This window comes from Neoarius graeffei, chromosome 9 (genome assembly GCF_027579695.1).
Source record: "Neoarius graeffei isolate fNeoGra1 chromosome 9, fNeoGra1.pri, whole genome shotgun sequence".
NCBI lineage: Eukaryota > Metazoa > Chordata > Actinopteri > Siluriformes > Ariidae > Neoarius > Neoarius graeffei.
In genome coordinates, this window is record NC_083577.1 from 59,033,892 (window position 1) to 59,058,298 (window position 24,407).

Sequence of the window (24,407 nt, forward strand, 5' to 3'; positions counted from 1 at the left end):
GCATTTTGCTTTTCTTTTGGACCTAGTAGTTACTGTGTTTTTTGGATCTTTTGAGCTTTGGTATTTTTGCCTTCTCTTTTCTATTTTTTGGCTTTTGTTTTGTACTTTTGGATTTTTTATTTTTTCCCTTATATCTTCTGAGCGTTTTTGTATTTTTACTTTTTGGATATTTTTTGTACATATTGTAAATAAACCTTTTTGATACTTTTTCTACTTCTGCCTCACGCCTCTGCATTTGAGTCATCCCCCTGGTGGCCTAGTGGGGGTTTGCTGGATTATCACACCAACGAACCAGGTTCAAATCCCAGCCAAACCCTAACACAAATAGTGCTCAATTACCCCTTGTCACATATTTGAATCTTGTTTTGCTATGATGATTGCTATGAGCCATTTGGTCACTGCAGCTTATTCAGATTCCTGGTGTAAATGCAAAGGGGGTCTCTATATAATATCATTATAACTTGAGGTCTGAGGGGTTTAGACTACATTAAATTATCTATCCATCCATTATTTGTAACCGCTTATCCTGTACAGGGTTGTGGGCAAGCTGGAGCCTATCCCAGCTGACTGGGCGAGAGGTGGGGTACACCCTGGACAAGTCGCCAGATCATCACAGGGCTGACACATAGAGACAAACAACCATTCACACTCACATTCACACCTACGGTCAATTTAGAGCCACCAATTAGCCGAACTGTGGGCGGAAACTGGAGCACCTGGAGGAAACCCACACAGACATGAGGAGAACATGCAAACTCCATACAGAAAGGCCCCCGTCGGCCATTGGGCATGAACCTAGAACCTTCTTGCTGTGAGGTGACAGTGTAAATAGTAAAACTGAATTATACCTTAAAGGTGCTGACTGCAAAGTCATCTGAAATTTTCAATTTTTTTTTTATTGTGCATGGCATTTTCCTCTGTCTCGCAAGAACAATATCATGCAGATGAGATGTGATCATTTTGATGTGCTGATGGTCACTTTTCTCTGTTTTGGGACCAAATTTCCTACCTCTTGAGGTAAACAGTCTTGCCCCACGGAAACAGCCGACTGCGAGGAGCTTTAACTAATTGGCATAATTATGTAACTGCATCACACCGAGATGGCGACGCGCGGAAAACATTGTGACTCTGCACTGACAAAGAGTTTTGAATCGCAGGTATGTAATTTGTGGTTGACATTCGCGAATAGCTCTGTGAAACAAAAGACAAATATATCTTTTCTGTTATTGCTTTTATGTTCTCGTTTCTTTTTCTGTAAGATCAAAACATTTGATGTATAACTCCATACTTGCTATTGTAGAGTCGAGCCCATGCATTCTAAGGCTAAGATAGCTAAGCACTAGCTAGAATGATTTAGTTATCTGTCCAGAAAAATGACGTCATCTGACCTTGCTCTATCTTACAGTTGCACTCACTAGGCAGGCTTTCCTTTTCTTTTCCACTGGCTTTTAGCTGGTGGGAGAGCCAAGTCCACCATGTTTGCCCATGCCAACTTGTTTTGGTTAAAAGTAGGTCAAAACACGCCCCACAGTGGTCACGTGATATTGTTGCTCACTTGCTTCAGCAATCTCTGGAATGGTAAACTGCGGGACACATTTTATCTTGGCAAAATATTTACACATAGGATACACAGTGTGTGCAGCAGCAACACATCTCAAAACTCCAACAGCAATAGAAATAGAACATTTTGCTTAGAATTCAACTTTGCAGTCAGAACCTTTAAGCAGATTAGCAGCTACATTCAACACAAGTTGTTTATTATGGTTCACAGTCTCTGATATTCATTTATTAAATAAGTGTGGTAAATCCATATACTTTTAACATTTATTACTTACAAAAAAATGAACAAACATTGAATATCACTCAAGACAAATACAAAGTTACACATTTCAGAGTTGAAAAGCAATCTATGCTGCATTTAATTCATGCACTTATAATCTTATAAAAGTCCACTGACAGTTAAGTTTTTATGTGAAGACCACACAAGTTGGAAGCAACATGACTGAATTTATGTGCAAGAATAATCATTCTAAGATGACGCCTGCACACAATCCATTATTAAATATATCTTGAATGACACACTGGAGATAACACATTGGATTTCAAAGACAATCATTTAAATTATTCTGAATTACATAATAAATCTAGTAAATTATCTGAAAAGTTATGTCAGTGATAGACATCAATAAAGTAGTAAAGAGCCTTGGACTGGCAACAGCCAATAAACTTTCTGCTTTGAGTTTCAAAGGATACCATACATCTAGAAATGATGAAACATCAATGCATTGCTTTTTAGAGGTAAATAGGGCTTTCAAATGTCATGTTAAAAAAATAATTGATTTTATATGTACAACAATGCTCAAAAATACTGGATATTTACAATAGGCAAGCTGCTTCATATCAGTAACATGGTGTTGAAGACAGAAAAGTTGTCAAAACTGCAATAAAAGGGCCCAAATATTAAAATGAATAGGCAAGTGGAGACACTAACGTGATAGCGTTTTAGAATTGAAGTATCATATGCTACATTAAGCAAGTTGCAGCATATATCTAATTTTAACCAAACCCAAATCATATTGGTTGCATCAATGTTGTATTTCTCAAAGAAATAAAATGCTGCACCTGGAAAATGAAGGATCAGTGAGAGGGTTGTGTATTTTCTTGCAAGATATACTTTGTGATATACTTTCATGAAATGCATCGTTATTTATTTCTTTTACATATCAATTACCAGAATTTCACCACTTTTTTGTTGCATCTCATTTTAAAGCTTCCTTAAGTACTGAGAGTTTTGCAGTCAATATTTCATTAATCTTTCTTTTACAGGAGAGATTTATGACAAAACTAGATAACCACTAGAGCTTGCTTTAGAAATACAGGGTGTTTCAAAAAATTTGATATCATTTCACAGTCTAATAACTTTGCCAGTTCTTGTTCAATTGACCTCAAATTTTAACAGTATGTGTGGAACCAGGTCAAAATTTTATCTCATCTCATTATCTCTAGCCGCTTTATCCTGTTCTACAGGGTCGCAGGCAAGCTGGAGCCTATCCCAGCTGACTACGGGCGAAAGGCGGGGTACACCCTGGACAAGTCGCCAGGTCATCACAGGGCTGACACATAGACACAGACAACCATTCACACTCACATGCACACCTACGGTCAATTTAGAGTCACCAGTTAACCTAACCTGCATGTCTTTGGACTGTGGGGGAAACTGGAGCACCCGGAGGAAACCCACGCGGACACGGGGAGAACATGCAAACTCCACACAGAAAGGCCCTCGCCGGCCCCGGGGCTCGAACCCAGGACCTTCTTGCTGTGAGGCGACAGTGCTAACCACTACACCACCGTGCCGCCCTGTCAAAATTTTATGTTTAGTGTTTTTTGTTTTTATCTTTTTAGGTATAGAAATGGGGGGCGGCACGGTGGTGTAGTGGTTAGCGCTGTCGCCTCACAGCAAGAAGGTCCTGGGTTCGAGCCCCGGGGCCGGCGAGGGCCTTTCTGTGTGGAGTTTGCATGTTCTCCCCGTGTCCGTGTGGGTTTCCTCCGGGTGCTCCGGTTTCCCCCACAGTCCAAAGACATGCAGGTTAGGTTAACTGGTGACTCTAAATTGACCGTAGGTGTGAATGTGAGTGTGAATGGTTGTCTGTGTCTATGTGTCAGCCCTGTGATGAACTGGCGACTTGTCCAGGGTGTACCCCGCCTTTCGCCCGTAGTCAGCTGGGATAGGCTCCAGCTTGCCTGCGACCCTGTAGAAGGATAAAGCGGCTAGAGATAATGAGATGAGATGAGGTATAGAAATGCCATTCACTGGAAAAGAAAATGTGTTTTGTGTGTTAGAGTACGCTCGAACACAGTCGAACAAGACTGCAGCGTGCATTTATGAGAGAATTCTCTAAAAATGCACCAACTGCAATGTAGATTTGGACACGGCACAAAAAGTTCAAAGAGGAAGGCTGTGTGTGTGTGTCTCAGGTGCTGCGCGTATTGAAAATTTGTGAAATCATTCATGGAATCCACACACCTTTGAATTTCTCATTCAAATCTTGTGGAATAAATCTTATATTGCGCAACATTAAGCCTGTTCAGTTTCATTTGCCTAGACTATGTAGTTTCTGGGATATTTACATCGCAAATAATATAACATTTTTTGAAACACCCTGTACTTTGTCTTACTGATCTATAATAATAATAATAATAATAATAATAATATTTTAGTGAATCCCTGGGACTCCTGGTACATGTACAAGTATTGTTTTAAATAAATAGTCAATAATCAAATCAGTTACAGTGGGAAAGCAACTGTGCAGACTAATCTGGACGATGGATTTTTATGTGGTTCTGCATTAATGCACAGTAAACAGGAAAAAAAAACCCATCACATCACATTTTCAACATAATCCATTTAGAAACTGTTTGTCTAACATCCACTTGGCCAAACTTTTTCATTGTTGAACTGTTGCTCAAAATGCCCAAACCGAAATGGAATATTTTGAACTTTTTGGTGTCTTTTCTAATAAATATAGTTAACTGATGTTAAATATACTTGTCTAATGTCTTATTCATATACACATACACCTTGATGAAAGGGGAGGATGCCCCATGGGTTCAGTCAAGAGCATGTGAGGTGGGAGAAGAGGGTGGGCCTTCAAGGCAATGTCAGTCAGTACTGGAGAGTTCAAAACACCAATCCAAATCATTCCAGATTAATATGCTCCTTAATCCTCCTTATATACTATATTCACCTTGAGTAGATTTTTCTCCACTCTTGATAGTTAGGATATCTCCCACTCTGATGTTATATTGCAGAGCTCCTAAACAAATGCATAAAAGTTGTCAGGTTTGGTAATATAACATAACTGGAGTAAACATCACTGGATTTTGTGGCAGTGTACGATTGTACAGTGAAAAATCATTATATCGTGCAAGCCTACTTCTTATCTGTCACTCTTTGACCTATTATTTTTAAACACCGTAGAAAAGACAATGTTAAGGACACACAATGTTAGGAAGCTAACAATAATTGCACATACATACATACATACATACATACAGGTGCATCTCGAACAATTAGAATATCATGAAAAAGTCCTTTTTTGTCATTTAATTCAAAAAGGTAAACTTTCATATATTCTATATTAATTACATGTAAGGTAAACTATTTCAAGCCTTTTTTGTTTTAATTTTGATGATTATGGCTTATAGCTCATGAAAATCAGAAATCTAGTATCTCAAATTATTAGAATATTCTCTTAAGATCAATCACAAAAGGATTTACAATACAGAAATGTCCAACTTCTGAAAAGTATGTTCATTTACATATTCAATACTTGGTTGAGGCTCCTTTATCATGAATTACTGTATCAATGTGGCATGGCATGGAGGCGATCAGCCTGTGGCACTGATGAGGTGTTATTGAAGCCCAGGTTGCTTTGATAGCAGCCTTCAGCTCGTCTGTATTTTTGGGTCGGGTGTTTCTCATCTTCCTCTTGACAATACCCCATAGATTCTCTATGGGGTTCAGGTCAGGCGAGTTGGCTGGCCAATTAAGCACAGTAATATCACGGTCAGCAAACCATTTGGTAGTAGTTTTGGCACTGTGGGCAGGTGCCAAGTCCTGCTAGAAAAAGAAATTGGCATCTCCATAAAGCTTGTCAGCAGATAGAAGCATGAAGTTCTCTAAAATCTCCTGGTAGAAGGCTGTGTTGACTTTGGACTTGATAAAACACAGTGGACCAGCACTAGCAGATGACATGGCACCGCAAATCATCACAGACTGTGGAAACTTCACACTGGACTTCAAACACCCTGGATTCTGTGCTTCTCCACTCTTCCTCCAGACTCTAGGACCTTAATTTCCAAATGAAATGCAAAATTTACTTTCATCTGAAAAGAGGACTTTGGACCACTGAGCAACAGTCCAGTTCTTTCTCTCCTTAGCCCAGATAAGACACTTCTGACGTTGTCTCTGGTTCAGGAGTGGCTTGATATTAGGAATGCGAAAGTTGTATCCCCTTTCTTGAAGATGTCTGTTCGTGGTGGCTCTTGATGCACTGACACCAGCCTCAGTCCACTCCTTGTGAAGCTCTCCCAAGTTCTTGAATCAACTTTTGTTGACAATCCTCTCAAGGCTGCGGTCATCCCTGTTGCTTGTGCACCTTTTCCAGCCAGCCTTTTCAGCAATGACCTTCTGTGGCTTATCCTCCTTGTGGAGGGTGTCGATGATCGTTTTCTGGACAACTGTCAAGTCAGCAGTCTTCCTCATGATTGTGGTTGTGTGTACTGAACTAGACCGAGAGATACACAGTATTTATACTGTTTGAATAGTAATTTACTCAAATTCAGAATTAAATATTCTAATATTTTGAGATCATTTTTTGTTAATTTTTTGCACATTACCAAAATTAAAATAGAAAAATGCTTAAAACATTTTAGTTTATGTGTAATGAGTCTAGAATATATTAAATTTTCACTTTCTTAAATAACTGATGGAAAACAATGAACTCTTTCACAATACTCTAATTTTTTGAGATACACCTGTATTTGCAAACCACTGCAACAATATATGGAAAACGCCCATGTACATGGAAATTAAAAAAAAAAAAAAAGGTTTGAACTACAGAATGCAGCGGACAGCAGGATATAACATAGTAGAGTTTCCGGTCACTAGCCTGATGATCAGTCTCTGGTATAGTTCCAGAACTGTCCCAGTGTTGTGCAGCCACGCTGGCCAGAACAGATGCTAATGGATTATGGCTTAACTCCCTCAGACTGTATGCTATCTTGTGCCCTGTGGATAAAACTGTAATATTGGTCCTTCTCTGGTACGGAATTGTTCTCAAAGCAGGAGGTACACTGTATATCAGCATTTCAGCTGAAAGCTGTTGGGTAACTACGTTGTGACTGTATGGTATCATGGACTCTAGGATACAGACTTGGCTTGGAACATAATACAGTGTCTTGCAAAAGTATTCATCACCCTTGGTGTTTGTCCTGTTTTGTCGCATTACAAGCTGGAATTAAAATGGATTTTTGGAGGGTTGGCACCATTTGTTTTACACAACATGCCTATAACTTTAAAGGTGCAAATTTTGTTTTATTGTGACAGAAACAATAATTAAGATGAAAAAACAGAAGTCTGGAGTGTGCATGGGTATTCACCCCCTTTTGTATGAAACCCCTAAATAAAATCTGGTCCAACCAATTCACTTCATAAGTCACATAATTAGTTGATAAAGATTCACCTGTGTGTAGTCAAAGTGTCACATGATCTGTCACATGATGTTTGTATAAATCAACCTGTTCTGGAAGGACTCTGACTCTGCAACACTACAAAGCAAGCAACATGAAAGCCAAGGAGCGCTCCAAACAGGTCAGAGACAAAGTTGTGGAGAAGTATAGATCAGGGTTGGGTCATAAAAAAAATCCCAAACTTTGAATATCCCATGGAGCAAAATAGAAAGAATATGTCACCACTACAAACCTGACAAGAGAAGGCCGCCCACCAAAACTCACAGACTGGGGAAGGAGGGCATTAATCAGAGATGCAACAAAGACACCAAAGATAACACTGAAGGAGCCGCAAAGTTCCATAGCGGAGATGAGCGTATCTGTCCAGAGGACCACTTTAAGACGTACACTCCACAGAGTGGGGCTTTATGGAAGAGTGGCCAGAAAAACGTCATTGCTTAAGAAAACACATTTGGAGTTTGCCCAACAGCATGTGGCAGACTACTAAAACACATGGAAGAAGATTCTCTGGTCAGATGAGAATAAAATTGATCTTTTTGGCCATCATGGGAAAGGGCATGTGTGGTGCAAACCCAACACCCTGAGAACACCATCCCTACAGTGAAGCATGGTGGTGGCATCATCATACTGTGGGGATGTTTTTGATCTGCAGGGACAGAAAAGCTGATCAGGACTGAAGGAAAGATGGATGGCACTAGATACAGGGCACTTCTGGAGGAAAACCTGTTTAAGTTGGCTAGAGGTTTGAGACTGGGACGAAGGTTCACGTTCCAGCAGGACAATGACCCTAAACATACTGCTAAAGCTACACTGAAGTGGTTTTAAAAGGAAAGATTTGCCTTGGAATGGCCTCATCAAAGCCCAGACCTCAATCCAATTGAGAATCTGTGGCATAACTTGAAGATTGCTGTACACCAACGCAACCCATCTAACGTGAAGGAGTTGGAGCAGTTTTGTCTTGAGGAATGGGCAAAAATCCCAGTGGCTAGATGTGCTAAGCTAATAGAGACATACTCCAAGAGACTTGCAGCTGTAATTGCAGCAAAAGGTGGCTCTACAGACTATTGACTTTTGGGAGGGGATGAATACCTATGCACACTCCAGATTTCTGGGTTTTTTTTCACCTTAATTATTGTTTGTGTCACAATAAATAAAAAAAAATGTCACCTTTAAAGTGGTAGGCATGTTGTGTAAAACAAATGGTGCTTACCTTCCAACAATCCATTTTAATTCCAGCTTGTAATGCAACAAAACAGGACAAACACCAAGGGGGATGAATACTTTTGCAAGACACTGTACATTCAATTCTAGGATCATGGGTTTATGACCCAAGCCAATTTATTCTGGAGCTCTTTACAAACTACAGCATTTTTTTGATCTCAACAACCAGATTCATGACTAGAATCTTTAACAGAATCTTTAGCAGGTCATTTTACCCAGTCTCAGAGTGATCACACATATCTCAAGTGTTAACACTGAAAGATCAGTTTGTGTGAGAACACACAAAAAGCTGTAACAGCAGCAAAGAGCAATAGCCAATTGGAGTGTGTGAGAAAACTCAATAGATGTGGTGGGAAAATCAGAAAAACAACAAATCATGGTCTATTCCATTCTGCATGAACCCAGGAGTTGACAACATGGCCATTTGTTGCTATATATGTATTGTAATACTGTATATCGTTTGGTGATTATGGCATGATGAGGACCCTAACGGTTCAGCCAATAAAGCTCTGACATGACTATGAATTCTTATTTGATATAAAGTGCAAAACAATTCCCCACCATCACCACAAGTTTCCAAAAAGCTCTCTTCTTTCTTTTCTTCACAACAGTACTAAAACAACCAGAGCAAATTGCTCAAGCTCCATTTTGAGGGCACTTTGTCTGGAAGCCCTCCAGGTGAAATACTGTATAGCACATGTGCACAGCTACATTGACAAGACAACACATTATAAGTGTTAAATGATTTGCAAAGTTAATAGTTCAACACATTTGTGATGCTGAAAGTCTGATAGCATCCAATAGGCATTTGAAGATCCAAAGTGCAGGTTAAAAGCCAGATCATGCTCCAGTAATGACCATGTGAGATCCTGTGACTTTAGCTTGGCTCGTTTATATCATTCACTTCACATACTTAAGGTCATGTTTCTGAGGAGCCACTGCTGCGAGCGACTGCCATTGCAGTCCCTCAGTGTGGGAACCATTTTATCCTCCTCCGAGGGCATGTCCAAACACTGATTACTGTTCACATGTAGCAGGGTCAGGCGCTGGAGAGGGAGAAAAAAAATTTAAATGACCACCACCATTATACATTTAACAGTTATACCACAAAATCAAGTTGTACATGAGCTGATAACCAATGAGGCGTGTAGCGACGAATTGGCTATAAGCCATGTGCGACGAGATTGAGTGGAATAACTGTTTTATTCTATCCACATTCACTGGATTTTAAGAAATAGAGCATTTTTATTTTTATTTTTTGCAAATTTGATCATTTAAATATACACAAAACGTCCAACAAAATCATTTCCGCTTGAACTGTAAATAAACCGTTGAAATGACAGTCACAATTTGTGAAAAATGCAATAATAACAATTCTTGAAAAATAAAAAAGATACGTTCTTACCATCAAATACTTTTATTCCATATTTTGTTGCTTTTTTTGTATATTTTGGGGTTTTGTTTTCAAGTAGAGTTTTTATTTCGTCCTCGGTTGGTTCAGCAACATGCTCCGCCATTTTGTTTTTCTCTACTCACGGTATATGAGCTGACAGCCTAGTAGTAGGGTAGCCAATCAGAGCGTACAAGTGCTCATATCCAGTGAATGTGGATAGAATAATAACTGGTATATAACTCATGTTACCTTGATAGGTGAATCAATCCTCAGCCATTATACTATTCAATCTCCAATCAATAAAATAAATAAATAAATAAATAAATAAAAATACAGAGATGTACATAGGAAAAACTGGGTTATTACATTTCAAGTCAAGTCAAGTTTATTTGTATAGCACTTTTAACAATAAACATTGTCGCAAAGCAGCTTTACAGAATTTGAACGACTTAAAACATGAGCTAATTTTATCCCTAATCTATCCCCAATGAGCAAGCCTGTGGTGACGGTGGCAAGGAAAACTCCCTCAGACGACATGAGGAAGAAACCTCGAGAGGAACCAAACTCAAAAGGGAACCCATCCTCATTTGGACAACAACAGACAACATGACTATAACATTAACAGTTTTAACATGAAGTCAGTTTCGTTGATGTTATAACTCTTCATTGATGGAAACTTGAGTGCAAAACTGTTCATGACAACTGCAGTCCTAAAGTTAGCAAGTCAACTGTAGTCCTCAGCCATAAAAACATTACTGTAAGTGTCCAGAGCGTCCTCCAGGTGTGACTTTCAACTGTCCACATGGGGCCGTCCTCCACAGGAGCGATGCGATGAGACTCCAACCAGACACAGGGCACCAGGATGGATCAAGCAGGTCCGAGGAGCAGAAGAGGTCAGCATCTCGATCCCAGGACCAACATGTAATTCAGAGGGGCAGATTTTGGGGGGGAGGAAAGAGAGAGAAAACACGGGTTGCTAGGTATGCCCAATGTCACCTGAATAAGTAGGAACAGTATACACATTGCACTGAGTACAAGCAGGGACTCTGGCAACTAACTATGACAGCATAACTAAAAGGGGAGAGCCAGAAGGTAACACAGCCATGAGGGAGCCCTGGGACATAAAGCAGCCAGCCACTACACCGTCAACAAACTCGAGTGAGCAAGCGAGTGGGGGACTGATAGCATCCATACATCCCAGTTTACCAAAACACTCTGTCTGAGGATCCTCCAGATCTACACCTTTACCTCATAAACACTATTAACAAAAGGCTTGACTAAATAGATATGTTTTCAGCCTAGACTTAAACACTGAGACTGTGTCTGATTCCCGAACACTACTTGGAAGGCTGTTCCATAACTGTGGGGCTTTGTAAGAAAAGGCATTTTCAGTTGTATTCAGAATTACTGAAAATCACTGTAAATATACAGTATATTAAAATACACATACTATAAACTAACAAATTACGAGAGTAATCACTGTAATCTTGCAGTAAACCTGTTTTACCATGCATGTTGTGGCAGATGGAGTTATGAAAAATATCTTTTGCCTTCAGCTTTGGAGCCCAATCAAATATCTCTCCGACAGTACATTTTGAAAAAGAGAAGGACAAGTAGATAGAAAAGCAGATTTTTAATTCTGCGTTCACACTTGCTGCTAGTTACCGAGTCCCAGTAAGAGTGAAATAGAGACTTTTGGCTCTCAATTTGCTATGGCTTAGTTTCACACTGCACCTCATCTCATCATCTCTAGCCACTTTATCCTGTTTTACAGGGTCACAGGCAAGCTGGAGCCTATCCCAGCTGACTATGGGTGAAAGGCGGGGTATACCCTGGACAAGTCGCCAGGTCATCACAGGGCTGACACAGACACAGACAACCATTCACACTCAATTTAGAGTCACCAGTTAGCCTAACCTGCATGTCTTTAGACTGTGGGGGAAACCAGAACACCCAGAGGAAACCCACACGAACACGGGAAGAACATGCAAACTCCGCACAGAAAGGCCCTCGCCTCACCGGGGCTCGAACCCGGACCTTCTTGCTGTGAGGCGACACTGCTAACCACTACACCACTGTGCCACCCTCACTGCACCTAATTAAAGGGAAAAAAAGCTTTTTTAAAAAAAAAAACTTGGCCATGAGGGGCCTGTAGGTCTGAAAACACACTCAAAATTCTTTCACTGGTCAGAAATATGCCAAACAAAAATCACAAAAATCATCCAAGCACTAGGCGACACTATATACTTGATTAGATAATTATATGAATGACTAATTTTAAATATGTAATGCATTGTATCCAGAATTTATTTGTTATTTTTGTCCATTGGCCCAAATATCCAGAACGTATCACTTTCTGCAGCACTACAGCTCTGGTCTTTGGCTCAGTTTGTGGCTTTGGGGTAATTTAGCTGCTCACATGTCAAACAAAATGTTACAAACAACCAAAAATACATGGCAGGTTTGATTCAGGGCGGCACGGTGGTGTAGTGGTTAGCGCTGTCGCCTCACAGCAAGAAGGTCCTGGGTTCGAGCCCCGGGTCCGGCGAGGGCCTTTCTGTGTGGAGTTTGCATGTTCTCCCCGTGTCCGCGTGGGTTTCCTCCGGGTGCTCCGGTTTCCCCCACAGTCCAAAGACATGCAGGTTAGGTTAACTGGTGACTCTAAATTGACCGTAGGTGTGAATGTGGGTGTAAATGGTTGTCTGTGTCTATGTGTCAGCCCTGTGATGACCTGGCGACTTGTCCAGGGTGTACCCCGCCTTTCGCCTGTAGTCAGCTGGGATAGGCTCCAGCTTGCCTGCGACCCTGTAGAAGGATGAAGCGGCTAGAGATAATGAGATGAGATGAGGTTTGATTCACTTCCTGTTGTAAGGTTGATTCAGGGTTGAAACATTTTCAGGCAGCAATCAAACTGCATTAGAGTTCACTTGGAGATCACCTTGCTCAGACAGTCTCAGACTGGTTGTTTTGGTCTGTACTCAAGTGTGATTGCTTTGTTCTCTATACACACTAAACACTGAATGCATCCGAAGCCTCTTGAACCAGAAATACCATAAAAGAGAAAATGTACATCTTTCATCTGCTTCAAATCAGCTTTCAGAACATTTCACACATGAGTTTAAAATGCAAAGAGGGAAAAAATTACCTACAACACTACTGCAGTTTTTCCTCTTACACATTTGTCTGTCAGGCAGTGGCGGCTAGTAGTCTTTCAAACAGGGGAGGCTGGTCGGTTATGATATTTCCAAATTTTAAAAGAAAAAAGAAAAAACACATCAGTTTTGCCCATACTCTTGCCTCTGATCTGGCTGATTGTTGGCAGGGTCACAAACTGTGAAATAACAGGTTCTTTTGGCCCATTAGCCTACTGTCCAATATACATGATGGTGGTGTGTGGGGGGTATATTTTAACATTTTATATTTTAAAATTGTGGCATGTTGTTTAAACATTGATCATTATTGAAAGCAGCTCTTTGTCAGGAACCTCAGCAGTAACAGCAGAGTGTTCTGGAATAGGCACAAGCACTGACCTTGGGGAGCCAAACATAGAGCTGGGTGCCACACATTTCATTCAATGACACTTTCCCTATATTTTACTTATTTTGACTGAGAAATGTTTTATTGAGAATTTTGATAACCCTTCACTTTTAATCCAGGTCTGTAGTGTGAAATGTTCTCGGCTGTGTTTTTGTTTAAAAATGTTTTCCAAATTGTAGCTGTGTTTAATTCATAACCAGAAAAATATATATTCCAATATAATATCTCATCTCATCTCATTATCTCTAGCCGCTTTATCCTTCTACAGGGTCGCAGGCAAGCTGGAGCCTATCCCAGCTGACTATGGGCGAAAGGCGGGGTACACCCTGGACAAGTCGCCAGGTCATCACAGGGCTGACACATAGACACAGACAACCATTCACACTCACATTCACACCTACGGTCAATTTAGAGTCACCAGTTAACCTAACCTGCATGTCTTTGGACTGTGGGGGAAACCGGAGCACCCGGAGGAAACCCACACGGACACGGGGAGAACATGCAAACTCCACACAGAAAGGCCCTCGCCGGCCCCGGGGCTCGAACCCAGGACCTTCTTGCTGTGAGGCGACAGCGCTAACCACTACACCACCGTGTCGCCCTCCAATATAATATACTCAGCATAAACATTTTAAATAGATTCTATATTTTTGGTCCATCCATGACATATTACTAAAGTAGCCTATTTACTGTTGTTGATGTGGGTCACTTGCTGTTAGCCAATTCACTTTCTCGTACCAGGAGAGCTGAAAGGAACGAGTATTATTCCCTACCTTTTTCACCAAGTCAATTTGAGGCGTTGGTCTTTAATTTAGATTTTTTCCTCGAAAGGAAGACTGGCAAATGGCTTCGCCAAAATTAAATCAACAATGCTTGGCATCCGTGCGCAGCTTTCTTGCTAGCTGACTAGCCCCCTCAAGTTCAAGTTCAGTCACTCAAATAAACGAAATTTCTGGAACTAAGATAGCAAACTTGACAACACTATATTTACACTTTATTTACAATGAAAATATATACAAACTAAAAAAGCTGGTAGAAACCGTATGTAATGAATGAAATCGAAATGTAAGCTGATCTCTTACAATACACCACATCACTTGCGAATCCGCATGGGACTGAACTGAAATTCACCGCTGCCTGTCTATATTTGAAACGAGCTGTCAATCAAAGAAAATATCCGGCCGCTTTCACCAATCACCAGTCTCCTCGCGGAAAGCTTTGCCATGTCCCTCCCACTGTGAGGCTGGGAGTCCGTGGGCGGGCATTTTCGCAGTATTTGTCCAATAATCGTCTTGCATTTTGATATTGAAAAGCGCAGAGCCCCCAAATGCCATTGAAGTCCACTGAGGCTGCGCTGCATCGTGCTGTCACAAGGGGGAAAAACTCACGCACACATTAGGCGAACTGGGGAAAGTTATAACGGAATGATTTCGCACTGTAGTTGGGTTGAGCACATATATTTCTATGATTCTGGATCTGAAATAGCAATGTTATAAGGTCGGCTATAACATAAGCCTAGCGCAATTCGTCCTACACGATGTTCGTCATTTTTAGAGGAGGCTGAGCCTCCCTCGTTGTCTTAGAGCAATCGCCTGTGCTGTCAGGGATAATTAATTTAATTTTTTTCTTGGTGTGGTTTCCATCAAATCCTGCGCTCTGATTGGCTGGCGAGCAGGTCCATATCCTACGATACGGACCCGGTTATGGACCTCTGGCGACTCGCTCGTTCACAACAAGAAACATAGTATCATTTTTTGTCAACATTTATGTTTTTTATAAGATTTATTTATAAGATTATCAAAAATCTTATAAATTTTTGTCAGCATTTCTCAGTATAATAGCATTAATTTTACAGCATGAATAGTGATAATGACAGTCTTCTCAGCAAACGCGAGTTTTACTATCCTGAGGAAGAAGAAATAAAAGAAAACATTTCAGGAGAAAGCTAAAAACCTGTAACTGTTGCTAACGCCGAGCAAAAACATGGCTGAATCCTGAATGACTCAATTTTGTATAAATAGGGGACTACACAGGCGGCAAAATGTAGTTTTTTTTTCCTGCCATGGAAGTGCACTTGTATACCGAGGAGGAAGCCGTTTGCATTACAGCCGTGAATGAGGATTCAAAATGGCGGCTCGGCTCGGTTTTCCCTTTCGGGCGCTCTCGTTTTCTGTTAGAATTTGGTAAAGAAAAAAATAAATATATTATTTACCAGCTTAAGGTCGGTCCGTATAGTGAAATACCGTTAACCTCGGCCTTGAATACTGACCTTGGCCCAGAGGGCCTCGCTCAGTACTTTCAAGACCTCGGTCACGGTATTTCACCATACGGACCTCCCAGCTGGTAAATAACATCTATATACTAGTGCATCTCAAAAAATTAGAATATTGTGAAAAAGTTCAATATTTTCCATCAGTTATTTAAGAAAGTGAAAATGTTATATATTATAGACTCATTACACATAAACTAAAATGTTTCAAACATTTTTCTATTTTAATTTTAATCAGTATGGCATACAGTACAAAAACGTAAAAAAAAAACCATCTCAAAATATTAGAATATTTCATTTCGAGTTTGAGTAAAACAGTATGAACACAGTGTATCTCTCGGTCTAGTTCAGTACACACAACCACAATCATAGGGAAGACTGCTGACTTGACTGTTGTCCAGAAGATGATCACTGATGCCCTCCACAAGGAGGGTAAGCCACAAAAGGTCATTGCTGAAAAGGGTGGCTGGAAAAGGTGCACAAGCAACAGGGATGGCCGCAGTCTTGAGAGGATTGTCAAGAAAAGTTGATTCAAGAACTTGGGAGAGCTTCACAAGGAGTGGACTGAGGCTGGTGTCAGTGTATCAAGACCCATCACGAACAGACATCTTCAAGAAAGGGGATACAACTTTCGCATTCCTTATATCAAGCTACTCCTGAGCCAGAGACAATGTCAGAAGTGTCTTATCTGGGCTAAGGAGAGAAAGAAATGGACTGTTGCTCAGTGGTCCAAAGTCCTCTTTTCAGATGAAAGTACATTTTGCATTTCATTTGGAAATCACGGTTCTAGAGTCTGGAGGAAGAGTGGAGAAGCACAGAATCCAAGGTGTTTGAAGCCCAGTGTGAAGTTTCCACAGTCTGTGATGATTTGGGGTGCCATGTCATCTGCTGGTGTTGGTCCACTGTATTTTATCAAGTCCAAAGTCAACACAGCCATCTACCAGGAGATTTTAGAGCACTTCATGCTTCCATCTGCTGACGAGCTTTTTGGAGATGCTGATTTCCTTTTCCAGCAGGACTTAGCACCTACCCACAGTGCCAAAACTACTACCAAATGGTTTGCTGACCAGGATATTACTGTGTTTGATTGGCCAGCCAACTTGCCTGACCTGAACCCCACAGAGAATCTATGGGGTATTGTCAAGAGGAAGATGAGAAACACCCGACCCAAAAATACAGATATGCTGAAGGCAGTGGCGGCTGGTAGTCTTTCAAACAGGGGAGGCTGGTCGGTTACGATATTTCCAGATTTTAAAAGAAAAAACATCAATTTTGCCCATACTCTTGTCTCTGATCTGGCTGATTGTTGGCAGGGTCAGAAACTGTGAAATAACAGGTTCTTTTGGCCCATTAGCCTACTGTCCAATATACATGATGGTGGTGTTGGGGGGGTATATTTTAACATTTTATATTTTAAAATTGTGGCATGTTTAAAAATTGATCATTACTGAAAGCAGCTCTTTGTCAGGAACCTCAGCAGTAGAGCTGGGTGCCACACATTTCATTCAATGACACTTTCCCTATATTTTACTTATTTTGACTGAGAAATGTTTTATTGAGAATTTTGATAACCCTTCACTTTTAATCCAGGTCTGTAGTGTGAAATGTTCTCGGTTGTGTTTTTGTTTAAAAATGTTTTCCAAATTGTAGCTGTGTTTAATTCATATCCAGAAAAATATATATTCCAATATAATATACTCAGCATAAACATTTTAAATAGATTCTATATTTTTGGTCCATCCATGACATATTACTAAAGTAGCCTATTTACTGTTGTTGATGTGGGTCACTTGCTGTTAGCCAATTCACTTTCTTGTACCAGGAGAGCTAAAAGGAACGAGTATTATTCCCTACCTTTTTCACCAAGTCAATTTGAGGCGTTGGTCTACCCTGCTCTTTAATTTTTTCCTCGAAAGGAAGACTGGCAAATGGCTTCGCCAAAATTAAATCAGCAATGCTTGGCATCCGTGCGCAGCTTTCTTGCTAGCTGACTAGCCCCCTCAAGTTCAAGTTCAGTCACTCAAATAAACGAAATTTCTGGAACTAAGATAGCAAACTTGACAACACTATATTTACACTTTATTTACAATGAAAATATATACAAACTAAAAAAGCTGGTAGAAACCGTATGTAAGGAATGAAATCGAAATGTAAGCTGATCTCTTACAATACACCACAGCACTTGCGAATCCACATGGGACTGAACTGAAATTCACCGCTGCCTGTCTATAGTTGAAACAACCTGTCAATCAAAGAAAATATCCGTCCGCTTTCACCAATCACCAGTCTCCTCGCGGAAACTGCCATGTCCCTCCCATGTGAGGCTCGGAGTCCGTAGGCGGGCGTTTTCGCAGTATTTGTCCAATAATCGTCTTGCATTTTGAGATTGAAAAGCGCAGAGCTCCCAAATCCCGTTGAAGTCCACTGAGGCTGGGAGTCCGTGGGAGTCCGTAGGTGGGCATTTTCGCAGTATTTGTCCAATAATCTTCTTGCATTTTGAGATTGAAAAGCGCAGAGCTCCCAAATGCCATTGAAGCCCACTGAGGCTGCGCTGCATCGCGCTGTCACAAGGGGAGAAACTCACGCACACATTAAAGTTATAAGGGCATTTTTAGAGGAGGCTGAGCCTCCCTCGTTGTCTTAGAGCAATCGCCCGTGGCTGAAGGCCACTATCAAAGCAACCTGGGCTTCAATAACACCCCAGCAGTGCCACAGACTGATCACCTCCATGCCACACCGCATTGATACAGTAATTCATGGTAAAGGAGCCCCAACCAAATATTGAGTGTATAAATGAATATACTTTTCAGAAGTTGGACATTTCTGTATTGTAAATCCTTTTTTGATTGATCTTAGGGAATATTCTAATAATTTAAGATACTGGATTTCTGATTTTCATGAGCTATAAGCCATAATCATCAAAATTAAAACAAAAAAGGCTTTAAATATTTCACTTTACATGTAATGAATATAGAATATATGAAAGTTTACCTTTTTGAATTAAATTATGAAAAAAAGGAACTTTTTCATCTCATCTCATTATCTCTAGCCGCTTTATCCTTCTACAGGGTCGCAGGCAAGCTGGAGCCTATCCCAGCTGACTACGGGCGAAAGGCAGAGTACACCCTGGACAAGTCGCCAGGTCATCACAGGGCTGACACATAGACACAGACAACCATTCACACCTATGGTCAATTTAGAGTCACCAGTTAACCTAACCTGCATGTCTTTGGACTGTGGGGGAAACCGGAGCACACCCACGCGGACAACATGCAAACTCCACACAGAAAGGCCCTCGCCGGCCCCGGGGCTCGAACCCAGGACCTTCTTGCTGTGAGGCGACAGTGCTAACCACTACACCACCGTGCCGCCCAGGAACTTTTTCATGGTATTCTAATTTTTTGAGATGCACTAGTATATTGAGTGACTGTCAATTATGAGACACAATTATCAAAACTATCTGCAAGTAGTTCGATTTCAACTTCATTCAAACCCAAATGAGAATTTTTCCACTCATGAAACTTCAAGCTCATACCAAAGAAAACACAGCCAAAAGGCACACTTCCAAAAAAAGCCTAGTCTGGCCCACCTTAGTGCCATTAATAATAGTCTGTGCATGGAGACGGGGATGTGTTGGACGTGTGGATAGACTCCATTTACACTATTCAAGTAGCAGCACGAGGAATTAATGAGTGTGACTGGCCTCTTGTTTCAGGTTCAGCACTAATCACAAAAGACCCTCTGGGCTTCATAATTAAAAACTGCCCTATCAAGCAGCTGCTAGCTAACAGCTGAACAAAGCGAGCAGGTGAAATACACATTATGGCATTACTGTTTGAATGGAGCTTGTTTACACAGCTGTGATGATAAGATCTGAAAGTAGTACAGTAGAAACCTCAAATGAATGGACTGATATGGAGAATAAAATGAATAGAAAATAACAGGACAAAAGATGTAGCTTTTAGTGTTGGGTACAATGTGGACAATGTAAGATTTTTTTCTTGATGCATGTGTAAGAATGTACAGCAGCATATGTTTTATAAAAGTTATAAAATTACACTCCACTTGCTCTCCTTCGGGCGGTCTTTTTTCCCCTCAAGCTTGAGCCCTCTACCAGAGGCCTGGGAGTTTGAGGGTCCTGCGCAGTATTTTAGCTGTTCCTAGAACTGCACTTTTCTGGACAGAGATCTCGGATGTTGTTCCTGGGATGTGTTGGAGCCATTCTCCCAGTTTGGGGGTCACTGCACCAAGGGCTCCTATCACCATGGGGACCACTGTTGTCTTCATTTTCCATATCTTTTCTAGCGCTTCTTTTAGCCCTTGATACTTCTCGAGCTTCTCAAGTTCTTTTTTCCTGATGTTAATGTCACTTGTTATTGCCACATCTATCATCACAGCCTTGTTCTACCGTTTGTCCATCACTACCATGCCCGGTTGGTTAGCCGTTACCAGTTTGTCTGTCTGCACCTGGAAGTCCCACAGGATTTTTTAACATATAACAGTGATTCCATGAAATCGAGTCATACATGAGCTGATGGCCGACGACTCACGTAGCGCCGAGTTGGCTGTAAGCCGTGTACGACGAGATTGAGTGGAATAACTGTTTTATTCTATCCACATTCACTGGATTTTGAGAAACGGAGCATCTTTATTTTTTGCAAATTTGATAAATAAAAATGTATACAAAACGTCTGACAAAATCATTTCCGCTTAGAATGTAAACAAACCGGGAAAATGAGAGATAGCAGTAGCAATTTGTGAAAAATGCTATAATAATTCTTAAAAAATAAAAAAAAAACATACTTTCTTATCATCAAATACTTTTATTCCATATTTTGTTGCTTTTTTTTGTATTTTTGAGGTTTTGTTTTCGAGTAGAGTTTTTATTTCGTCCTCGGATGGTTCAGCAACACGCGCCACCATTTTGTTCTTCTTCTTCTTTAGGGTTTTTTGGCGGTTGGCAAACCAACATAAAGGTGCATTACTGCTACCAACTGGGTTGGAGTGTGGAACAGGAGATACTGGGGGGGAAAGAAAAAAAAACCTATATTCTTTTAGCCATTTCTGTTTCTTTTAAATACTTGATAAAGCCACCATTTTGTTTTTCTCTACTCAGGGTATAGACCCTTTTCAGTCACGTGACCTTCGTAAACGCGACCGCCATTTTGGACATGTAGTGGACTTCGGCTCGAATCAGTTTGAATGTGAGGAAGGCGACAAACGAAAAACATAAAAGAAAAAGGAGCGAGATGCAGAAAACACCTTCACTATCCAGCGACGTAGGGCATTTACAGGGTGAGCAGAGGGAGAGGTATTTGCAAAAATTGAGGTTAGCAGGCTTAGAGAACGACGTTTACCTGCTTCCACCAGGATTGTTCACTGACGTACGGAAGTACACGAAGCCCTCGTCTTTACCTGACTTCGGCCCACATGATCTGTATACCTATGTCGTTAAAAACCCATCGCCATACACATACACGCCAACGTCCGAGGTTCCGGAGCGCGCTCTGGCTTGCTCCAGGAGTGCTCCGGCCGAGGTTCCGGAGCGCGCTCCGGCTTGCTCCCCCTCAAATTAAGCAGCGCGCTCCGGCTTGCTCCGGAGCAAGCCGGAGCGCGCTGCTTAATTTGAGGGGAACCTCGGCCGGAGCACTCCAGGAGCAAGCCGGAGTGCGCTGCTTAATTTGAGGGGAACCTCGGCCGGAGCACTCCGGGAGCAAGCCAGAGCGCGCTGCTTAATTTGAGGGGGAGCAAGCCGGAGCGCGCTCCGGAACCTCGGACGTTGGCTCCGGCAACTATTTACACTGGATCCGGTGTAAATAGCTGCCGGATCATAATTACAGTAAACTAGTAAATACAGTAAAGGAAAAACTTGAGACTGAAAGGTTTTAACAGTCATCCAAATGACTGAACGTAAACATTGCTACAGTAACATACCAGCTACTTGTTGACATTAGCTAGTCAATAGCTACTACAGAAGAACAAAGAGGTTACAATGGGTTATTTTAACCTATTTGGTTACACACTCGCCGCCACAGAATGTTAACAGCAATGTAATGCCTTTTCTGGCTAATTTTATTCATCTTACCTCCAACAAAGTGGTCACTACACAAGCGCTGGTATGCCGAGGGCTGCCAATCTTTCCTGTTAATGGCCGCTATCCATCTTCTCCATCGGAATCCGATAAAATCATAACCCTTGCCTTGTTTGTTGATGGTTACTACATCCAGGTGCACAACAATATAGTGGCATGATGGAAGTCTTGCTGAAAGTAAAAACTTTCTTTGCTGCCGTTCCTCAATGCTGGCTGTGGTAAACTACTGGTAGTACATGTCCAAAATGACGCGGCCGCGTTTGTCGTGACGTCACGTGAAAAGGGTCCATATGAGCTGATATCTTAGTAGTAGAGTAGCCAATCAGAGTGTGCGATTGCTCATCTCCACTGAATGTGAATAGAAAATATTTATATATATATATATATATATATATATATAAATTTTTTAAATAATAAATAAAAAAGACACACACACACACACACATTTGCTCTGGTCAAGTAAGCTTTCCTATACGAAACCCTTACATATTCCTGATGGTAATAAGTAAATTAGCAAGAATCTAAAATATAAACACAGTAGAGCTTAGATATATTTAGCAAAAAGGCTAGAAACAATTTAATAACAGCACATTAAATTCTTTGCAGTTTCATTTGGGGCAAAAAAATGTGAATGAGATGAACTTAGGCATCTCTTTAAACAGGGTGCAGGGATGGGTTTCAACTTAAAAATAAGTTATGGAGAAATCATTGCTCATTAAATAAAGATATTACATGTAGTCAACTCCAGAAATATTGGCACCCATCCTGAAAATGTGTACAAAAAGAATCTATAAAACAACTAATACATACAAGTAATGCTTTGAGTTTCATGATGGGGACATGTAGATTTATTTTAACACATTTAACCACATTTTAACATGTTTTCTACAAATTTAGCATCCAGCAATGTAGCAATTTCATCAGTTCAATAGCAATTTCAATCCAGCAATTTCTCCTGTGGAGAAAATAGCATCACTGAGCCTCCTCCTGTAATGTCTAACAAGCTTTTAGAGACTTGTAGAGGAAGGAATCTTGTACCACTCTTCCCTCAACAACATTTCGAGCTTCTTTATATTCTTGGCCTTATTCATGTGGACTGGCATCTTCTGCCCTTTGGTTTTCTCCATGGTGATGAATAATAGAGGGAGTTTTACAGTTACATCATATTTGGTCAAAGGCAACAATAAATATTGTAAGTGTGTCGATATTAAGTCAAATGTGTTTGCATGAAGAAAAAATTATTTTCTCCCATTGTTTGAGTGGAAAGTTTGAATGATTTTGCCTGATGTTTATTTGATGCAATCATTTGTGCCATTGTGAAGGGTGCTAATTACTCTGAGTTCATTGTATGTCAAGCCAATAAAATGCCAAAAAATGTTTCAGTAAAAAACTTCTATTCACAGCAAGCGAAACAAAAGGTCAATGCAGTGTAGTGAGAGAGTGAAAATGCGTCACCCCTCACAAGGCTTGAAGGTCAGGTAATTAAATATGAGTGGTGTGCAAGAGTGTGCCCCTGCTGAAGAATACCCATCATACATGTCTCTGTGTGACAACAGCAGCAAAGTACAGGGAACACACTGCTCTGCTAATGACTGTTTTTGGTCACATAGCTCCTACACAAATCACATAGTCAAGAACATTCACACACATGCCTACACCACCCAAGAGAACTCAATTTTGCTGGAAAGTTCAGCATAAAGAAAAAGTTGGTAAGACATTTTGTGAGCATGTGTCAACCCACTGCACAACCTTTATAACTACTAATGACCTCATCACTGAGTGCTTCAGGTAAATTGAATAAGACGTTACATTATTCCTTATTCTAAATTGGAAGACCCTATTAACTTTATATCTCATCTCATCTCATTATTTCTAGCCACTTTATCCTGTTCTACAGGGTCGCAGGCAAGCTGGAGCCTATCCCAGCTGACTACGGGCGAAAGGCGGGGTACACCCTGGACAAGTCGCCAGGTCATCACAGGGCTGACACATAGACACAGACAACCATTCACACTCACATTCACACCTACGGTCAATTTAGAGTCACCAGTTAACCTAACCTGCATGTCTTTGGACTGTGGGGGAAACCGGAGCACCCAGAGGAAACCCACGTGGACACGGGGAGAACATGCAAACTCCGCACAGAAAGGCCCTCGCCGGCCACGGGGCTCGAACCCGGACCTTCTTGCTGTGAGGTGACAGCGCTAACCACTACACCACCGTGCCGCCTATTAACTTTATATTTATAATGTAATATAGAAACACTCATTTCCAGATTAATTACAACAAGATCAACTGTGAGCTACTACTCACTTACGTATCCCCCCGCTCTTGCTTATATCAGAATGCAAGCAATCAAAGGAATAAGACACTTATAATGAACGTTGACTTCAACAAATAATTAACCCTGAAACAAGTAAGTAAAGAGCAGTGTTCTCCCCAGGGATTTCAAATAGCATCCTGGTAAACTGTCATTTTGAAATAGCATTGTGCTTCTTGAAATAGCGTCAAAATTCACCTTATATGTTTCGTAAATACATTCAGTCGGTAAACAGGAAGTCGATGTGAGACAGACCTGAAAACAGTACACACAGTATAGAACCCCAAGCTGAAGCTCAGTACCAAATATCAAGTAGTTGTGA

The 24,407-nt window shown here is 40.9% G+C and overlaps 1 protein-coding gene across 2 annotated transcripts in view; it reads right to left on the reverse strand.

Annotated features, from left to right (window-relative positions):
* Positions 1–8,551: 8,551 nt before the first annotated feature.
* Positions 8,552–24,407, reverse strand: part of galnt13 (UDP-N-acetyl-alpha-D-galactosamine:polypeptide N-acetylgalactosaminyltransferase 13) — a 139,246-nt gene continuing 123,390 nt past the window's right edge. The window contains exon 12 of one of the 2 annotated variants that reach the window (XM_060929974.1): positions 8,552–9,521. In XM_060929974.1, coding sequence (XP_060785957.1) covers positions 9,381–9,521 — 141 coding nt within the window. In that variant the 3' untranslated portion in view covers positions 8,552–9,380. The remainder of the gene's footprint in view (positions 9,522–24,407) is intronic. The other variant, XM_060929972.1, reaches the window with a different exon arrangement.